At 45.5% G+C, this 20,805-nt stretch overlaps 1 protein-coding gene across 3 annotated transcripts in view; it reads left to right on the top strand.

The window, feature by feature from the left end:
• LOC119163731 (uncharacterized) overlaps positions 1–20,805 on the top strand; it is a 54,421-nt gene extending 33,616 nt beyond the window's left edge. For all 3 annotated transcript variants that reach the window (XM_075873467.1, XM_075873468.1, XM_037415794.2), the window contains exons 13-24: positions 3,714–3,849; positions 5,010–5,128; positions 6,080–6,146; positions 7,900–8,014; positions 10,584–10,684; positions 11,416–11,531; positions 12,040–12,094; positions 13,085–13,366; positions 14,326–14,571; positions 16,323–16,583; positions 19,427–19,504; positions 20,057–20,805. In XM_075873467.1, the coding sequence (XP_075729582.1) occupies positions 3,714–3,849; positions 5,010–5,128; positions 6,080–6,146; positions 7,900–8,014; positions 10,584–10,684; positions 11,416–11,531; positions 12,040–12,094; positions 13,085–13,366; positions 14,326–14,571; positions 16,323–16,583; positions 19,427–19,504; positions 20,057–20,205 (1,725 nt within the window). In that variant the 3' untranslated portion in view covers positions 20,206–20,805. The remainder of the gene's footprint in view (positions 1–3,713; positions 3,850–5,009; positions 5,129–6,079; positions 6,147–7,899; positions 8,015–10,583; positions 10,685–11,415; positions 11,532–12,039; positions 12,095–13,084; positions 13,367–14,325; positions 14,572–16,322; positions 16,584–19,426; positions 19,505–20,056) is intronic.

Below are 20,805 nucleotides of genomic sequence, written 5' to 3'. Positions count from 1 at the left end.
ATGCTTGAAACTACACCATGTAAATCAAGAATAAATTAGTGTGCCGATGAAGGTGGACGATAGCAAACACCAAAGATTATTATTCTTTTTTTTTTGTTGTTGTTGTTGAGCGTTACTGTGGCCCAAACTGTTTCCAAGTTGGAACTGATGAGAATGCATGACGGTGGGATATTGTTTTGAGATAGCAAGAAGTATACACCACCACCATGGCGCTCTTTCCGGTCGCAACAATATACCAAATATTTTTTGCTACTAATCAAATGTTCGGAGTCAAGTACACCGTCTGAGAGCCACATTTCCCCAAGAGCTATTATGTCGGCTGAGCAAGTGTCTATCGTGGATACTAACGAGCCACGATTCTTAAGAACGCTTCTGATTTTGGCATAGAGAGCGTTGGCTTGGCTGCTTTCATTAATGCAACTACATCTCGCGTATCCCTATGTAGGAACGTGTTGTGCAGCAGCCGGCTTGCTGTTAGAGCGTCTGCTACGGTCGTGAATTTCCTGAATACAGTCAGCCGAGTTAGTCCGGTAAACGTAACACTTGTTATTTATTAGCAATTTCTTGTAGTTAACTTTGAACTGTGGTTTGTCTGGCTGGGAAATAGTGAGCACGAAAAGTTTTTTTTTTTTTTTAGCCAAGCGGCTTGCGGAAAAAAAAAAATCCTCACTAACACTAATCTTACTGGGCTTTAGCTGTGCGCGTGCTGTAAACATTTCAACTTTTATTTTGTAGTTACCAACCTTGGAATTTACAGGGTGTTGCTTGTCAGCTGTATGTGCCCCGAGACGGTGGGCTCGCTGAATGTAATCACTACAACCCAAGCCAAGTGCGGTATTTAGTGCAGTGACTATAGCTTTGTTTCTGTCTGCTGCCTTGTTTCCTTCGAGTCGGGCAGCCTCCCAAAATATCAATTTATGGACTTCCACATTAAGGGCACTTTTTTTTCGAATAGCATTGCTTTCATTGTGTAGCTGAACTTTCCAGCACGTGGGACGGCTTTCAGCTTTCCCATAGTACAGTACCATGTACTGTAAATCGTTAACCACTTCTTCTAAACACACACATACCTTGTTGTGAGTAATTGTGAGTTATTGTGCGCAGTAAGTTCGTCTACAGTGTCTCGCACGCGTGATGAGTCGGTATTAAAACACTCTAGGGTTTTGGTTTTTTTCCTGGAGATCACTCGGCTTCATTCAGATATCTGTAGATTCAGCCTGTATATTTCTTGTCCTGTTTTGATGGCTTTCAGATCGGATACAGGTTCAGTTTGGCATTTCGAGGATTGAGGAGACCAGGCGTGAACATTTTTAAGTAGCGTAAACATCACCTTCATTTAGTCTGCAGGACTATCGGGTGCTTCGAGCCCTTGCTGAGCAAGGTCACGAGTGTTTGGCCCAGGGTTAGGTTCAACGTCGCCGGGACAAAGCAGTAGCATAGCCATTGAGTAGCACTCGCATAGAGATTCACACAGCAGCCGTGGGCACTGGAAAGTAATCAGGCTAAGTTCGTCAGCCTTTTTAGAATATGGCGAAAATTGCGTACGCACCTGCATTACGAAAACGTGTCGGTTAAGCACGACGCTGTCAATGCTGTTTCCCTGCCCACTGAAGACGGTGTTGGAGTGCCAGCAGTTCAAGCCCGTCCATGCAGCTGATTACGCTGATGCACGGCCTGCCGGGAATTCGACAACGGAAGTTGAGTCCGAGAAGTTGCTGGCACCCAGAAAAGAGGCCTTAGTGCATGAGTCATATAACCAAAGCCAAAACTCTTAAATGGCAGGCTTGCGTGGCGATCAGGGATGGATGATAGCCAAGCAAGAACGAGTGATAACGTTACCTGCATTGCGAAAACGCGTCGGTTAAGCAGGACGCTGTCAATGCTGTTTTCGTGCCCACTCGAACATTAACGTCATCGACGGTTTCGTAAACAGAGAAGTGGGAACTCTTACAAACGGGAATTTCTGGATGCCCGTGCTACGCATTGCATTGTAATCGGAGCAGGCATATATAGTTTTGTGACACGCGTTTCTATGCTCGCTTCGCGAGTGCTCCCGATTACGTGCTCACGATAATGCTTAGGCCGGAAATTTAACACCAGCAGCAAGAAGGCATTCGATGGATTGTTTTAGTTATAACTCCGCGCTTTTCTGCCGAATGCACCAACCTGCCGACGAATAATACTGCGTCAATTCAAGATTTACGCAGACCCTTGAATGATCTGCGAACGCGTGTCATCTGATTGACTACCCTCCGGCTTTCGGCACCTACGCAGCCCCGCCGTGGTGGTCTGTAGTGGCTAAGTACTCGGCTGCTGTCCCGCAGGTCGCGGGACCGAATACCGGCTGCGGCGGCTGCGTTTCTGATGGAGGCGGAAATATTTTAGGCCCGCGTGCTCATATTTGGGGGCGCGTTAAAGAACCCCAGGTGGTCGAAAGTTCCGGAGCCCTCCACCGGCGTCTCTCATAATCATATGGTGGTTTTGGGACGTTAAACCCCACATATCAATAAATTCGGCACTTACGCAGACCGATAGATTTAGCGGGCTGAAAACGCAATCTACAAAATAGTAGGTGTGTAGAGAAACGCATAAAGTTTCTTAAGAACAAAAATGTTGTTATAAAGTAGGGCGAAAGAGAATCCCGTAGATTTTCTATACTTTCTCCTATGCATGTAACCCCGATTTGTAAACTTAAGGTGGAACTGAGCTACGCGAAATACAATTATTACTTTTAGTGTTGAAACATCATCCGTCCCTTGTTTTATCTGAGAACTGGGAGATGTTTGCGTACAATCAAACACGATTTTTCCTGTGGTGTGGTAGATTGGCAACTGCTTCACAAGTATGGGCTCCATTTTATAATAACGGAGTGAAGCCCATTCCCCAAGCATTCTCAAATGACAAATGGTAGTTTACCACTATTTCTCGGGAGGAAGCCGCATCTCATCTCTTGATAGATAGGGCATCTTACCGGCATTTGCCTACGGCAGCTTACAAAGAGGGTTAAACTTAAATTTTGGACGACGCAGCAAGCGACAGAAAAGAAATGTTAGGTATACACATAAGAGAATGGAAGAGAGCCGATCAAGTTGGTTAGGAATCAAATGGGTGTTTAGGTCATGTTAGTCGAAATCAAGAAAAAGAAATTGACATACGGGCAGGGCATTTAGCGCGTAGGCAAGATAACTGCTCATCAATAACAGTAACAGACTTTTTTCCAAGATAAAGCAAACGCTGCCCCGCAGGTCGCGGGATTGAATCTCGGCTGCAGCGGCTGCATTTTCGATGGAGGCGAGAATGCTGTTGGTGGTTTTAAGACGTTGAACCCCACATATCGATCAATCAATCAGAAGGCAAACGCTTGGGAGAGAAACAGAAAGTTTAGTAGATGAGATTAAGAAGTCCGTGGGCCAGCACAAGAGCGTATACATTGGAGGATCATGGGAGGGGCATTTGCCCGGCAGTGGGCGTATAGTCAGGCTGCTGCTGATGATGATGATGATAATGATGATGAGACACATGGTTGTAAGTCTTATTGCGGGCCCCCTCGCGACCACGAAACCACCTTTTAAGATAGCTTGAATAAGTCATGACGCATAGCGCCACTTTACGAGTGTGCTTGTCCCTCCATCGTGGCGTCAAGATGAGGTTGGCGCAAGCCACGCGTGGTTTGTTGCAAGTGCGCGAGCTCTGACGTCATCTCTGACGCGCAGCCGGAGTCGCACGCGGTGAACTACTTCGACTTCGTCGAGGAAGACGGGCTGGACGAGTCGTTCGTGTGGAACTTCGACGTCCGGGACTGCCCCGTGAGCAAGGACAGGAAGAGTTACCTGGACCTCCTCTTCATCAGTGAGTAATCCATTGCCATTGGATATGTTACGCTGAATATGACAATATATCATTCACTTTATATATATATATATATATATATATATATATATATATATATATATATATATATATATATATATATATATATATATATATATATATATATATATATATATATATATATATATATATATATATATTCTGGCGCCGCAAACCACGATGCGGCAATTTTTTTATGATGTATGATGTTGAATCTTCCGAAGTGTTCGGTATGTAGACGGTGGCCATTCAAGTGCAATGAGGAGCAGTGTATCACGAGCGCAAAGACTTGCTATTGGAAAGTCTAAGCACTGTAACTAATACGTGGTTGCTGTATGTTATTTTCACAACGATAACTTGCACTAACAGGGTTAGATAAATTGACGTATATACAATCGCCATATTTCACCTTACAACCAGTAAGCCCTGGTGTCCTATATTTAGGACATGGAGCCATTTTTCTTGTATACTGATGGGTAGCTCAGAAAAAAAATATTTTCGTGTTACACAGGTTGTAGTAACTCTAAATCAACGAGGAAGAAAAATATCTGCCGGCAAAAAAAAAATCAGGACTGAAATGGCCAATGTCTTGAAAAAGTCGATCTCTTTGTCGAATTGACCTCCAACGACTTCTGAGGACGAAATTCCATAACGACTTCTGCCATCATCGGTCTGTAACATGTGCGAGCTGGAGCTACTGCTAGTGACTTCTCTGGTATCGAGGACAGTCGCAGATGTACTGCAGCATTTCCCTGCTATCCACAGTTGTCTCAAAAAGGGCTGTCAGCCATATCGATCCGAAAAGAGAATGACTCCGTGAATGCCGCTCTTAACAATAAACTACAAAGTAGAATACCATAATATCAGCTTAGTCGATCCAGTTGGTATTATAAAAGGGCAATGAACCAGATCGGTCGCGCATTGTAGCCAAATACGCTCCGTAGAGGCCCTTAAGACGTGTTACACGAGGTAACGAGTGACGCGTACACAATAGAGGTTTTTAGCAAGTTACGGAAACATGTTATGGTTCCGTATTGCCGCATTCCGTATTGCTGGTTCCGTATTGCCGGTTCCGTATTGCCACATTTCGGTAACGTGTTTCCGTAGCTAGCTAAGAACCTCTCATCGGCGCAACGCAGGCGACAAGAACGTGAGCCGGCGGGCCCTGTGGGCGAACCAAGCCAACCTGCTGGAGACTGTTTGGGAGAAGCTGTACACGTTGCCCCAAATCTCGCCTCTTCGTATTCCAAAGCCGCAGGTGAGCATGCGTACAGTGCATCACGTACAACTTGTCCGGGTTAGTAGCGGTGTCACTATCCGTGCATGCAGGGCGCCTTCACATCCAGTGTAATATTTCCTTCTACGGGTGCACGTTAAAGAACGCCAGGCGGTCGAAATTTCCGGAGCCCTCCACTACGGCGTCTCTCATAATCATAGAGTGATTTTGGGACGTTTTGGGACATAGCGTGGTTTGGGGACATAGCATGGCTTTGGGGGTTTGGGTATCAATTAATATTTCCTTCTACAGTGCAGATCCTCCACAGGGCTCATTTTTTCTTTTGCTTACCCACCTTTCTATTTCTATTACTATCTATCTATCTATCTGTCTGTCTGTCTGATTGATTGATTGATATGTGGGGTTTAACGTCCCAAAACCACTATATGATTATGAGAGACGCCGTAGTGGAGGGCTCCGGAAATTAAGACCACCTGGGGTTCTTTAACGTGCACCCAAATCTGAGCACACGGGCCTACAACAATTCCGCCTCCATCGGAAATGCAGCCGCCGACGCCGGGATTCGAACCCGCGCCCTGCGGGTCAGCAGCCGAGTACCTTAGCCACTAGACCACCGCGGCGGGGCACTGTCTGCCTATCTATCTATCTATCTATCTATCTATCTATCTATCTATCTATCTATCTATCTATCTATCTATCTATCTATCTATCTATCTATCTATCTATCTATCTATCTATCTATCTATCTGTCTGTCTGTCTGTCTGTCTGTCTGTCTGTCTGTCTGTCTGTCTGTCTGTCTGTCTGTCTGTCTGTCTGTCTGTCTGTCTGTCTGTCTATCTATCTATCTATCTATCTATCTATCTATCTATCTATCTATCTATCTATCTATCTATCTATCTATCTATCTATCTATCTATCTATGTATCTATCAAGCCGGAACTCCAACATCATTTGCCTTCATTCCATAACAGATCGGTTTCCTCGACGACAACAGCATCCACGTTGTCGCACAGCTGCTGCCCTCCCCTGATGCTATAGGTGAGCAAAATCCTTCACTAGCTGGACCTTGTATCGAACACGCAACGCTGAAACTCATAGCCCTGTCGTGGTTCTTTACAGGTGGCTGTACATTGCTATCACGTATTCTGTGTTTGCTTGCTTGCTTGACCCTTTACTAGTCGCTCGTACCCGCCTAAGGCAGATTGGTCATTTTAACCGGCTTTAAAATATATAAGAGGAAAATTTAATGTTGATATGATGAAAAATGAATTCACCGATTGTCTAAAGGCTATATAAATATAGAAATCTAATATGCAATACGATAAAAATTAGTTTAAAGAAGTCCGAATATTTTTCATTAGGAGTAACTTGAATAAGTCTTCTTATGTCTCTAATAAATGCGCAGATGGCAATGCAGTCGTTGCGTGTTGTTCACGTGAACTGCCTTTGTCATTCTTTTTCAGCTTCCGTTATTTTTTTAAAGGCGAGAGCATTAAAGAGCTAGCTTCGCGGTAGTTGTTGTTGTTTTCCTGTGCAAATGACTCGTACCCAAAAAAGGGGATTGGCCGATTATAAGGTGAATTTGCCCGATACTTTCAGCATTGCGTCATTCATTAAAGAACTTTTGTTATTTAGTTCTGATTTGAAATGCCAATTGCAAATTTGCAGAAAAAATGCAAATAAATAAATAGTGAGACCGTAATTTAGCAAGAAAATCGTTTAGCCGCAGTGATGTATTCCTCAACGGCGAATAAAACATCCCTGTAACTGAAACCCAGTGTATAGGCTCCAAACGAAAGAAGATCAGGTTGTGATAATTGCAAGCCCAGTTTTTGAAGAGGTGGTGCTAGTATGCTTTGCCTGAATAAATCAAAACGGAGACAATGTAATAAAAAATGACTGATCATTTCCTCTTGATTACAGTAAATGCACATAGGGGAATTCAATATGCCTGATCTATGCAAGTAAAAATTGAGGGAGGTAACGCGGCAACGAAATTTTGTGATGACAACTTCCATCATCCTTGAATTAGACAGTTCACTGCGCCAGGGAAATAACAAGTGGTTGTACTCCGGAGAAGCCGCCAGTGCAGGGTCTGATAAATTTTGCCTGATTTTAAGTGTGCGAAATCGCGCCACCATAATGAGTACTGTATGAGGGAAAATAGGAATGACGGGTGTCGAAAGCGATGCCTTTGCAAGAGAATCAGCTATTTCGTTTAACAACAAACCTTTGAGCCCTGGTGCCCAGATTAAATGAATACTTCGGAGATGACAGGTAGCCAATGATTTAAAAAGTTTCAGCGATTCCCTGTGTCGGCGTCTTCGTCGGCGTTGTTTGTTGTGAGCAAAAAATCAGCGTTGTCCCTGACCAAAAAAAAAAAAATCGAGACAGGTGCCAATAAAATAAATAATAAATAACTTTAGTTTGAGTGAGACCTCGAACCCAGGCATTGTGCGTGACAAGTAAGTGTTATTCCACTTTACTTAAAAGTGCTTCGGGAAAAATACATTCTATTAATGACATGCAGGGGGAGCTAGTGTACGTAATATGCCCTGGAAGAAGCGCAGGGCGTCAAAGCATGTGAATCGCGCCACGAAGGTTTTTTTTTTTTTATACCATTCCTTCACAGAACATCACGTATGCACCAGCAGCACAAATCTATATTTTTCATTAAATAACTTTCTCTCTCGTTTAACTGGCCCGATCGCATGTGCAACACTTTCCTTTATTGATGCTTCACTTACTTTTTTTTCTGCCTAATTCTTTTCTGCACACGTTTTTGATGCAGCCAGTTTTATAAGCAGCGATCGTAGGTTCGTGCCGGGTGACAAGATGCAGTTCGACAAAAGCGTGCCGTCACAAGAGGAATGCGCCGAGAAGTGCTACAACGACGTGGACTGTGTGTGAGTGTGACGCCCGTTCGAATATTGCGAGACGTTCGAAGACAATGACATGATCAAGTGCCTCTTTTGCCGGGTTTACTTTTTTTTGGAAGCAACCAAGGCGTTGCCGAAATTTCTCGGCGGCGGCTTTAGACGAATAGCGATATTGTTACCGTGAGGAACGTGACTGTGCATGTGCGCTACCCCCTCTCCCCTTTTCTGACTACCTTTAACTCTTGAACTTCCCTATTTCTTTTCCCAGTCTAGGGCAGCATACCAGTTTTGTTAGATTAGTGAAAGGGCCCTTAACCCCCCCCCCCCCCAAAAAAAAATACAAAGAACGAGCACGTTATTCTCGGCCGGCGTTTCCAGTCTTTGCGGCACAAATAGTGACGCCAGCTGTTCGTTCATATGACGTAACGACGAAACAAACTCTCGATTGGTTTATATACGAGGGATATCTGTCGACGATTGTCACCTGTCCTTCTTGGCCGTGCAGCTGCATGCCTGGTCTGTGTTCACACGTTCATCGTGCGCGATAAATTTATTGCACTTTTAGGGGCGAAGCTCCTTAGGGCGTGGGCTGTGCGTCCCCTGTAGCCTGTATGTAGCCACCTCTAGTTTAGTTCTTGCAGTGTTCACTAGATGGCGGTACCGTCCCCTGTATGTAGCCACCTCTAGTTTAGTTCTTGCAGTGTTCACTAGATGGCGGTACCGTCTCCTGTATGTAGCCACCTCTCGTTTAGTTCTTGTAGTGTTTACTAGATGGTGGTACTTGTAGCTGATGATGAAAAGATGCAAGATGTTGTAAACTAGAAAGCGGTACTTGTAGTTGATGAAAGACGCGAGATCTTATAAAATAGGAATGATGTCACATATGACGCGTGTCATTGGTTGAAGGCAATCGTTCGATTTAGTGCGGCGACGTACGCTAGGGGGAGCGATGTAATAAAATCGAGTGGGCAAAATGTACAGAGGATTCATGGTTTACCAGGTTTACCTCCGGAGCTGCGCCCACTCATCATCATTCACTTCGTGGATATGGCGGAATTTTTTTTTTTTTTTTGCGTTCGCGACTGCGCGAGCCGAGATAGGAGCGTGCAGTCGAAAAGCGCTAAATTCTAACTGACTCACTGCTTAGTTCTGACATTCTACATCTTTCAGAAATGAGTGACGAGGAGGAGATAGGGCTTGTAGGGAAGGTTGTGAAGGCGAGAAGGAAATTACTCTCTCGCATTTGAACTTAATGTGCTTTAGGGCCTCTTTAACATCCCTGCCTTTCCTCAACGCGCGCACTAAACAATTTTGGCCGACTTTTGGCTGATGGTGGCCACTGATCGCTAATTTAGACCATACACTGTTATTACAGCGACAATTTTCTTAATTTAACTAACAGCGTAGTCGATCATTCTCTTAACACGAAAGGGCTGCATGCCGGTTTTCAACAAGGCTCCTCTGTCGTCATTTCCGTCACGGAACTAGCTTCGTAAAAATGAACGCGACTGGGTTACAAAAAGCCGGAAAGTTTTTGTTCGGCTACCCTTCCCTCCCCCCATTCCCCAACAATATGTTTTGTTAACAAGTATAAAACAAGTTATACTTCACTTCATAAAAGAGCCGTACAGTCCCGTAAGCCTGAGGTGACGAGAGACGGGGCGAACAAAAAATGACTGCGGAGGAGGGCTTTAATATTTATCTCCCTTTTTCCATGGGTGCATATGCACAGAGCTGCATTTCAGAATGCGCCTCTCCTACTGTGCCTCAAACAAAGAAAGCTTCACAGTCGTGCTGTCACCAGCCACGTTAATTAGTACCCCTCTGCTCTTTACAACACGTGCACCCTCCCAGCGCATTGCAAGGTATAAATATGAAACTCCCATGATTTTTGTGAATCTGCTTGCCAGCCTAGTTGGCACGAAGTCACCTTTTAACCACTTTGCTCAAAACAAGGACGAAGGAAAGCGCCAATCTGAGGCGTCATTATCGCAAATGTTTGCTATATGCGTGAGTGATGTGTATTTCTGACGAGATCGCACAGATAATGTTGGCTACTTTATCGTACGTATTTGCCAAAATAAAACAGTTGTTAGATTGCGCTCGTTTGTTCATCTCCTTTCTTCGTCCTCGTTTTGTCTTGCGCAAAGTAGTGAAAAGATGATTTAATCGTTTTCTAAAGGTTACACTGGCACTAGCGTGTCAGTGCCGAATGCATGGGTTCTTTCTTCGGGAATTCTTTCGTGCTTTTTCCCACCGCGGTGGTCTAGTGGCTAAGGTGCACGGTTGCTGACCCGCAGGTCGCGGGATCGAATCCCGGCTGCGGCGGCTTCATTTTCGATGTAGGCGAAAATGCTGCAGGCCCGTGTGCCCAGATTTGGGTGCACGTTAAAGAACCCCAGGTGGTCAAAATTTCCGGAGACCTCCACTACGGCGTCTCTCATAATCATATGGTGGTTTTGGGACGCTAAACTTACATATCAATCAATCAATTCTTTCTTGTTTGTCCTCGAGAATCTTCTCAGTCATGCTACAAACACAACCCGCAGCACTTTTTTTTTTGTAACTAACTCTCCGTTTTTTTTTTCTTTTGCAGGACTTTTATTTACTGTGACCACGGGTGCTTCCGTTCGGCCAGCAACCGGCCTATAAATTGGGGGAAACCAATGGTCATGAGCGGTTGCCAGCGCTACTACAGTAAGTGCGCTCAGGAGAAAAAAAAATTTTTTTCGTAACGCGACACAAATATAGACGTCATCACCGTCCCATATGCTGGCTTCTCCATAGAAAAAAGCTTTGCTCCCTTGGACCGGGTTGACTCACTTTCAAAGAGCTCAAGATTTCCACTAACCAAGCCAGCGGGCGGCCTCAGTAGGAGATAAGAGAGAAGCGCTGGGTTACCAACAATGAAATCGCCAAAGGGTTAAATGCCTGCGAAGGGCACTGTATCTACCTGCCCCCATGAGACTCAATAAGCCCCAGAAGATGGTCTGTCACCGCCTCCAAACCAACACCCAACACCCGCTCATTACACTTACCGATACGTTGGTGAATGCTATAGTTATGCGGGCAACGGGCGGATCTGTATAACAGACCGTTTGCTTGCCCATACGTGTCTCGACAGAGCCGTCAAATATCCAATGAGGTGCAGCCGGAGGCCGTACTGTTAGGCTCGACTCGGTGCTCTGGGCTGTTCTAAAAGGAAAAATTTGGGGGCTTTAGGCTGTCCAGCTGGCTGAAAACGTAGCCAGGGCCCAAAGGCCACTGTCCACCGTTCAGGCAGGCACCTAGTCCCCAAACGGCTGGACCCAACGACGTTATCTCTCTCTCTCTTTCTGATAACACCAACGTATGCAGAGTTAGCACCAAGCACATTCATTCGTTCAGAAAGGCAAGACAAAGCACCGTCTGTGTATCTCGTTTCGCAGAGTCGGATGCTGACATCAAGGTGGCCTTCAGAAACAACTCAGAGGTCATCAAGATGCTCAAAGATGAAGTCGACAATGCTCGGCTTGTGCTCAAGGTTTCCAGCGATGAACTCCAGGTCAGTTGTCTTCATATTATAAGTGTCATTTAATAAAGCTGTATTAAGGGAAGGGGGCTTAAGTATTATAGTTGGAAATTGTTTAAGCATTTATTTGGTTTTATAAGAGCAACCACAGCAAAAAATAAGAGGAAAAAATTGTGACGGTGTTGGATGTTTAATGCAGGGGCACATCTCTGAGTCTAATCTCCGCACATCAGTCATTATTTCAATATACCGAGTCTTAATGCGCTTTGTACATGTATACGTAATAAGCAGTAATAACAAATAAGTATGAATTTTCAGACCAAATTTTATCTATACTAAGCTGAAACTCGATTTACCGATATGATCAGGGCACTCGCATTTATCCGTTAAATCAGGATGTTCGAACATTTCTACGTTATGAGGGGAACTTCACAAAATATGCTTTCGTTAGATCGAGTTTTAATGGCATACATATTAAAGTACATGCAGTTACGTATTGCACTATCTCCAGAAACACTCGCCTTTGGTGCTTTTTTTACAGAGTGCGGCGACATTCACTGCTGTCAGGCTCAACACGGACGCCAGCCCTTTCAACGGTAAGAGACTCGAATTTGTATGTTATGTTACTAAAAAAAAAGAAAATTCGCTGTGTGCTTTTTTTTTCTTGCTAATATAATGAGCTCTCACTGCAGACACTGTTGCTATGTAGAGAAGGCTAACTTGGACACAAAAAAAGCTTGCGATTAAAAAAAAATTAAAACTATATTCCATCTACATTTTTTGGTGGGACTTCATTGGTGACCACTCAGTCAATGCTGATTATTTTGCACGCAGTTGTCGTCGGGAACAAAGGTGTCCCGTTTCATAATTACCCAGCATATACATTAAAGACAAAAAAATAATTTAATCGTGAGCAGGCAACACACAAGAAGGCCGTTTTTGAGGTATAGGCAAAGGCATGCCTTCGCGCTTGCTGCAAAAAAGTTGCGACAGCCTCCACTCGATCCACTCGTGCCCCCCCCCCCCCTTTTTTTTTTTGAAGCGATGCGTGTCATGATTTACAGACCACAGTGACGGCGTTGTAGTACGCGGAAAACAGCGCTTTGAGCTTACGAAAATCCCACCCCTGTGCGCCAGACACACGTGCATTTGCCTGCAACATTTTCAAATAAATGGTACTTTCCCGATCATCCACTTGTAGGCAATCCGTCGTTTCTGGCGGGGCGATCCGATCTTTTATGGGGGTCACTTACAATGCCATGTTTTTTTCATTTTATTGTTGCCTGAATACGAAAGCATGAACTCATGTTACGGCGCCGGCACCGAAACATGTGCCATTAGACACGACGCCAACTGCGTAGGCGCCACGCCCGCTACTAGTCAGAGATGCGTTTCGCTTTCCCAAAAATAGGGAAAGAAAGAAAGAAAGAAAGAAAGGTACGCACACACCAAGCTTAGCATGTGTGTACCTGACTGAGGAAAGACTCCTGATTTTTAGGAGCCCTTCCGCGCTCACCAGGAGTCCTTCCTATTGACAGGGGTAACGTCTCCCGACTTTTTTCGAAACCCTTAATTCTCACACGCAGCAAACCACGCGGGCGGCCTGTACGACGTGGCGTTTTCCGGGATGGTTCTGTCCACGGACGTGGACACGACGATGAAGGCCGTCATGCTGGACGGCAGCTCGGAGATCGGCTCGGTGCAGCAGTGCTACCGCAACTGCATCACCGAGAGCGGCATCGAGTGCGCCTCCTTCTCGTACTGCGCCGCCACCAAGGACTGCCGGCTGTCTTCCATCTACGTCAGGGACGACGACACGGCCTCCAAGAAGAGCCTCGCCACCGACACCAGATGCGACGTCTACGCGCGTGAGTGTAGCGGTTTTTCTTAACGTGCATACGTAGACTGCAAACGCAAAGACACTAAAATGACAGAGCCTCGCGTGTAGTCTTTCAAAGTGGTTCTAAGAAAGAAAGTAAGAGAAAAGTGGGCCCCGTAACTGTCTGCTTCAGGGAGCGACACCTCAACAGTAGCTCACAAGGGATGGGGGTGAGGAGGTATTAAAATGATAGGAATAAAGGTATATATATAGAGAGAGAGAAACAGTATGCCAGAGAGTGAGAGCGACGACATATCGAGGGGATAGAAGAGATAGGAAAGATGGAAACACGGTCACAGGAGTCCGAGGACGGGGCACCACTTGCGAGAGCTCTTGTCGGCGTCAGGGGGTGGCGTAGGGCAAGTACGGTAGGTCAGAGCTGCGCTGTCGTCGAAGGTCGGCGTCAGGAAATGACGTAGGCCCAGCCGAGTCGGCCAGAGCCACGCTGACGTCGAAGATCGCGAGGGCACAACCGGTCGGCATGGAATCCAGCGAGCGAATCCGAAGTCTTTCGTTCGTAGAAAGTGTATGTGCTTGTATACCTTATAAGATAGGCCAGTTTCTTACCTGCCAAAATGTCGATACCCTCCCCTGCATCACTGGTGCATGCGGTCGCATTATATATACAGTAATCAGTGTCATGTTTCGCTAACAAACCTGACCTGGGCTCCCCGCAGTCATTCTTCTCGCATACTTCCGGAATCACGGTAACACCTGGTTTATTGAGGTAATAAAGTGTGGTAATACTTGATTTAATGTTCAACAGACTTAGCCTCTCGATAACTATGGTGCGCAGTTATGTGTTAACTACGGCATCTGTTACTCTTAAATCTGAGGACTACGGCAAAGTCACGCAAGTGTTATTCATCCAACTCTGACGGAGCGCACTGTCGTTAATCTCGGACCCCTCAGCAATTAGATATGCAAACGTACCGCACCGCACTACAGGTTCGTACATCAAAATGTACGAGAAGTTCCCGGGCACGGTGAGTCGCGTGGGCGGGGCCCTGTCCAAGGACAGCGTCCCGGACGAGAACCAGTGCGCGCAGCTGTGCAAGCACGACAAGCTGATCCGCTGCCGGGGGTTCGAGTACTGTCCGGGCAGCAAGCACTGCGTGCTGCACGAGACGCACTTCCTGGACATCAGGCCGGAGGACGTCGTCAACGGCACCGAGGCCTGTTCTCACTACGCCCGTGAGTGCGACGTTGCAAACTGCACAATTTCATTTTATTTCATTTTATTACCTTAAAGGTCCCCAGGGGGACATTACATAAGCGGTGGGGTTACAAAAAAACGTACAAAAAGCCATGAATTAGCTTGAAAAATGGCTTGTGACGCTATGCATAAATGTTGATGGACAGGTGATTGCTGCAATCTGGTGGGGGAGGTCATTCCAGTCTTTTGCTGCACGAAGAAAAAATGAGGCAGCAAAAGCAACGGTGCGGGAACGTTGACGGGCAACTTTAAAGACATGGCCAATGCGATATGACCTGCGAAATTGGGGGGAAATGTAAGGCTCGATTGCAAGTGGACCGTGAAAAAGTTTATGAAACAAGCAAAGGGTAGCAATGCGGTGGCGGGAAGATAGAGGGGACAGGCCAATTTCTTCTTTTAAAGATGACACGCTAATGTGATAGGCATATGAGGAATTAATGAATCTAGTAGCACGGTTTTGAAGTGATTCGAGTGCAGTAATGAGATACACGTGTTTTGGGCTCCAAATTGACTATGAATATTCAAGCTTGCTTCTTACGAGGGACTGATATGCTAATAATTTTACAAGGCGGGGTGCGTGTCGCAGATGACGTTTTAGGAAGCCGAGAGACTATCTAAGGCTGTTCATCGCTGCCGCGATGTTTCGCATATTGTACACACGATTAAAGGGGTTGCGAAACGCTCGCTATAATGCGACAATGAGAAGCCACTGGCGTCCACACGCACTAACTAGGTGACGTCATCATAAGTAAATCTTTGCCTATCGAGGAACGCGGAACTCTTCTGTACTTGCGAGTGCGTGCAACTGGGACACTCGTCAGCGTCTTTGCCATACGCAAACGGCACTACCTTGAACTCTGATGTCATATTAAGCAGCGTTCTTGTGGGACGCGGATCGCGTATGGCAAAAGTTGAGGAGTGCCTCTTCCTCGCGCTCGACATGCCATATATAGTGCCGCGTTCCTCGATAGGCAAAGCGTCTATGAAGGTCCACTCGGGCTGATGATATAGTCAGCGCATGTGGCTGCCGATGGTGTCGCATTGTCGTTTTAAAGCGACCGTTTCACGACCCCTTTAAGTCTTTTACAACCTTGCTTTGGTGGACACGAAGCGTGAGAACATACCGTTTATCTCACCAGACCCGTTAGTGCGATACTGGGCACAATGTGACCATCTTATATAGTCTGCCGTTCCCACGATGTTTTGTATATCGTACACACGATCAAACCTGTTAATTTGTTGATTTTATGGATACAATGTGAGCAGATACAGATCATCTCATTATACGGTCTCGAGCTCTGCGATAGCGACTGTAATTGTCTAGCAGAGCTATCGAGTGCGGCGTCAAATGCCGCTGGCATTTGAATAAGACATCACCTAACGTTGCCGTTTGAAGGTATTTTCCCATATCTAATATCTGGGTCATTTCAAATTCCGAAGGAAAATTGACGTCAGAAATGTGGACGCTGATTATGACCCATATCACGCTGCTGAAAATAGAAGGCTCTTGTTCCATGGTTGTTTCAGCACAAGGTGGCCACTAGGTGTGACCCACTCCCCCCACACACAAATAAAGAAAATTGCTTGAGACCAGTCACGTCTGTGTAGCTAACGAACATACTTTTTAACATAATAAGAAAAGGTATGGAACGAATACAGCTATGTTAAAGCCAGGCCGCATATTGAGACCCTGACCTATTCGAACGCCTCTATCGCCCTGGTTCCGCAGAAAAATTCTCGGCCGACTACTGGGAAGGCGCCAAGGGTGAGCTGATGGCACCGGATTCGGTGACCGTGACCCTGATCAGCTTCGAGGACTGCGCCAAGCAGTGCACTCTGGACCCGAGCGGCCGCTGCAAGTCGTTCAACTTCTGTCCCGGCGACGACGGACCCAACCGGAAGTGCGTGCTCAACTCCCACTCCATCGACGAAATGGAGTCCAACAAGGACGTTGCGTTCAAGCCCAGCAAGGACTGCTTCTTCTACTTCCGTGAGTGACCGTGCTAGTTCACCTGCACCGTACCACACTGTGGATGAATTCTCTCTTGAATGTTATTTCCGATTTTTTTTTTCTTGCCCCTTCCCTCCAGCTGACATTAGGACGGGGAACCAGACGCTTCAACGACGGTTAACCGGCCCTCATTTCTATCAGTTTAAAGGAGAAGGTGGTCGCTTCATGTCTCGCGTTGGCGTCACGCTAGTCCTACGTTCGATTGTCATAAGCCGAGCAGGCTGAACGTTTCGAACGCCAGCTTCGGGAGTTGGACGCACCTCGTTCGAAGTAGGAAACAGTAAAAAGGCCGTAGAAAGACTATAGAACAGAAAAAAAGGGCAAATGCAAAAAATAAAGATAACCACAAGAAAAGAACAGAAAGGGGTAGGAAATATCGCACAATCACACGAAAAGAAAATCAGATAATTAAACGCGAGATGAGCCGGTGAATCAATGCTCTGCAGTTCGTTCATCTTTCCCTTGGGGTAGAACTGGTTTAATTTTTGTCTCTATTCCTCTTTCTCTCTCAGTGACGATTTAGAAGTGAATTCGAAAAAATGTTTGCATAACCCCGAATTCCCTTCAGTTACTTTCAGTTCATCGCGGCAGCCGACAGTGTCTAAAACAAGCTAAACGTGCTCGCATTACGATTTGACACTCATTTTCAAGCGTTAGTAGCAGAATTTTGGAGCGCAGAGATTCACTAGTTTCGATATAGCAAGCATTAGTTTCAACGGAAAGTTCAGAAACTGACATTTCTTAGGGCTGTGACGTGAACTCGTAGTCGGACTATAAGTGACGCACGTCAGATATACTGGAGCCTGAGAAGTTCGAATACGGTGAAGGCTTTGATCACGTTCCCGTGTAGCATATTTCACGGAAAAGACCGCGTACAAGGACACACCTGTGAAGGTGAACGCCTTGAATACTCTTTGCAATGCGTGCCTGTAAAGGAGCCTTCGCCGCATCAGTATCCCGCGTGAGGCAAAGCCCACTTTGGGTGACGCTGATACTCTTGTTACTGCTGTTACTACGTTAACGGCACGAAGGCAGACGAGGAGTTGGCACTCTGGCCCTCGAACACCAATACGGATCTAAGCCGGGTTGATGTGGCAGGGCCGTCGCCCACCGAATTTCACACGGCCGTCGTAGTTCACCAAGACGAACGCGTTAACGGGCTCTTCTATCGGGCTTCCAACTCCGCGCGCGCTGAAGAGGTAGCAATAGCACTTGCCGCCTCACACACGAATTCTAGAGTAATAATTACGGATTCAGGCAGAGCCTGTGAAAATTATCTGGCGGGCGAGGTATCACCTTTAACCTACAGTATTCTAAAGCAAGCCAACAGGGATTCAGACCCCTCACCGAAACGCATTGTTTGGACTCCGAGCCAACAGGGCCTTAGAGGTAATGTGGCTGCGGATGCGGCCACCCGCGCTTAACCACCGCGCACCTCACCCAGGCTTTTCCGGCTCAGAGACTGACCAACCGCTTCAGCGATTCAAAGAAATCCTGTTGTATTATTGCGAACGACATTGGCTTTTTCCGGTGCCTGCTAAGGGCTTGAGTAAGGCCGATTAAAGAACCCTAAGGCGCCTGCAGACCAACACATTGTTGTGTCCTGTAGTAGTACACAGCATTTTGACCCGAAAGTCGATGGGCACTGTGGGGAAGTCTCGGATAACTTTCACAAGGTGTGGGCATGTCAGATGACTCTTTCCCTTCCCCCACTAGGGAGGCATGGGAGGCAGCCCTACTCAATTGCTCAGGGCTTGAGGCTCAAAGAGTTCTAGTCCAACGGGCGCGGGTAGCGGCCTTGTCCAGCGGGGTCCCGGAATAAGGACTCCCCTGTGTAAAGGGCCCTTATGGGTCTGCAAACTCTCCATAAATAAAGGTTTTTCACACACATACGTTAACGGTACATTGCAAGTATCTATTGGTTCTTAACTGAAACATCCACTATTAAACTTTATGAGCAGCAACTCATCAGAAAATTAGGCAATTGTGTGAGCAGGAATGCTTGACTCGAAATTAGTTGGATTGACATGCCTAGATGCCTTTAGCCCCAACATCATTTTGTTTCTTGTGTCTTGTACAAGAAAACAATAAAACAAATTTCGAAATTGAATAAAATTGAATAGATACAGCTCTAGCCATACAGTTCGTAATTGTCATGATGGGATATCTGCGAGTGTAATCGTCTCTGTTCATTCATATATTCGAACTTTAAATGAGCTATGTTTCGCAGACCCGATGACTGTCAATCACCTCGGACTATTCACCTCCCCCCCCTCCCTTTTTTGTATGCCACTCTTTAAGTGGCACCAAAGTGATATAAACAATCGATTTTTTATAAATTGTACTTCAATAACTCTTTTTTGTCAATTTTAACACCATAGCTTTTTTAAGAGAGAAGGAAATTGAGGTCGACATTTTAAAATTTATATTTCCCCCCAAAGTTTCAATGAGTGATGTCACAAATATTTAAGCGTATTTTTTGCGTATTTTGACAACAGAGCCTCAACAAAACTTCCTGAAATTTGGTGCTTTAAATCTACGGCATCTTCATGAGATGGCGCCCCCTTTTTTTTTTTTTTTTGCTCTTCGGATTAGGAGCTGCGTAGACGTCATTAAAGCCTACGACGTCAAGGCGTCTCAAGCGGAAATTGCAAAGTGGCGTCGGCACCCACTTTTACTCTCTGCACGCTTTTCTCGCTAACCAGGCGTTTTATTTTTTTCATGGTAATCGTGATAAGTTTTGGTGTAGTTAAACGGACACTTACTAATAGTAAAAAGTCGTGTTTCTCTTCATTTTTTTGTTTTTTCCCCGTTATTTGCAGAGCAAGACCATATCAATGACTTCGTCCACATGAACCGGAAGCAGGCATTTTCGATGGAAGCCTCCGGTTATACCTCAGGTGGGTGTTTTGATCTTCTACGATACTAGTTTCTAGAAGTTAGAGTCAAAAACAAACGCGACGAGAACAATGTGCCACATAATAAAAAAAAAATGTGTATCCGAAACATATACAAGACCTAAAGCTTGATAGTGAAAAACCGAAGAGGACAGGAGAGAACACAGAAATGCAGGACAATGTGCTAACACAGGTTAGCCCTCTGTTCTGTGTTCTTTCCTGCCCTCTCTGATTTTGTGCTACCAATCTTTAAGATTATGAACTACCTAGCCCAGCAAGGCATTCTTATAACATATACAAGACTGCGTTAAGACATGCTAGCTGTGATATTGATAGCACAATTGATTGGGAGGTGGTGGTCGAATTCCCTTCCCCCTCTATAATGTTATTACATTTTGCGTGTACATATATATTCATGCACATAAATACATGCACACAAATGTATGTCCAGGGTGTTTGCCCGGTAACATAACTTCCGGCTACGCTCCTGCCCCAGTGAACTGTTGAGCTACTACATGATACGCAAACTGCTTTGTTGCTTTATTTTCCTCGTAGGAGGCCTCGGTGGATTGCTTTTCGGCATGCTCATCCTCGGTCTCATTCTCGGTGCAGCAGGATACACGGCATTCAACTACTTCCGCGCGCGACGAGCTGGTGCCGACAACACCACCGTGCGCTTCATGCGACACGAAGACGCCAGCTAAATGAAAGCATCAGAAATCACTCGTCGCATCGTTTTCTTTTTTGTGTGTGTGTTTTCATCACGTGCGCTGGATTATATGTGATCGACATTTATGTTGAGCACAAAATGACCTTTCAATCCCACAAACAATGCAGCACTTTTGGAAGATATGCGCTAAAGAACTTGTTCGGTCCCCAACTCCATTTACATAAGATGTCACAAAGCAGAGAAAGCACAGGTATTAAAAGCTTTCCGGAAGCAGATTATTTAGTGTCATCATCGTCATTTAGGAAATGGCAACTTTATTATCGAATTTTCGATGCTGCTTCAAAAACTATATCTTAATAGAATTCCCCTTTGCGTGGTGTCAGTTCCTCAGCTTTCTTGCAATAGTACATCCTATGTCTTTGTCAACTACATTATGCAGCCTGCAACATATTGAGCGTTCAAAGCCAATGCTTCAACAAGAGTGTGGCAACACAAATACACATTCCTTGCGTGACAAAGAGAACGACTTCCTTCCAAAAACGCTTCGTTGTTTCTATTTATTGCGAAGGATGGCAACTGCTTCCCAAAATAAACGTGTTAATAAGTAATAAAGACCATACACGATTGTGATAAA

Source organism: Rhipicephalus microplus, chromosome 9 (assembly GCF_043290135.1).
Source record: "Rhipicephalus microplus isolate Deutch F79 chromosome 9, USDA_Rmic, whole genome shotgun sequence".
NCBI classification, from domain to species: Eukaryota; Metazoa; Arthropoda; class Arachnida; order Ixodida; family Ixodidae; genus Rhipicephalus; species Rhipicephalus microplus.
The sequence above is the reverse complement of the archived record's forward strand: the minus strand, read 5'-3'. Positions and strand labels throughout refer to the sequence as shown.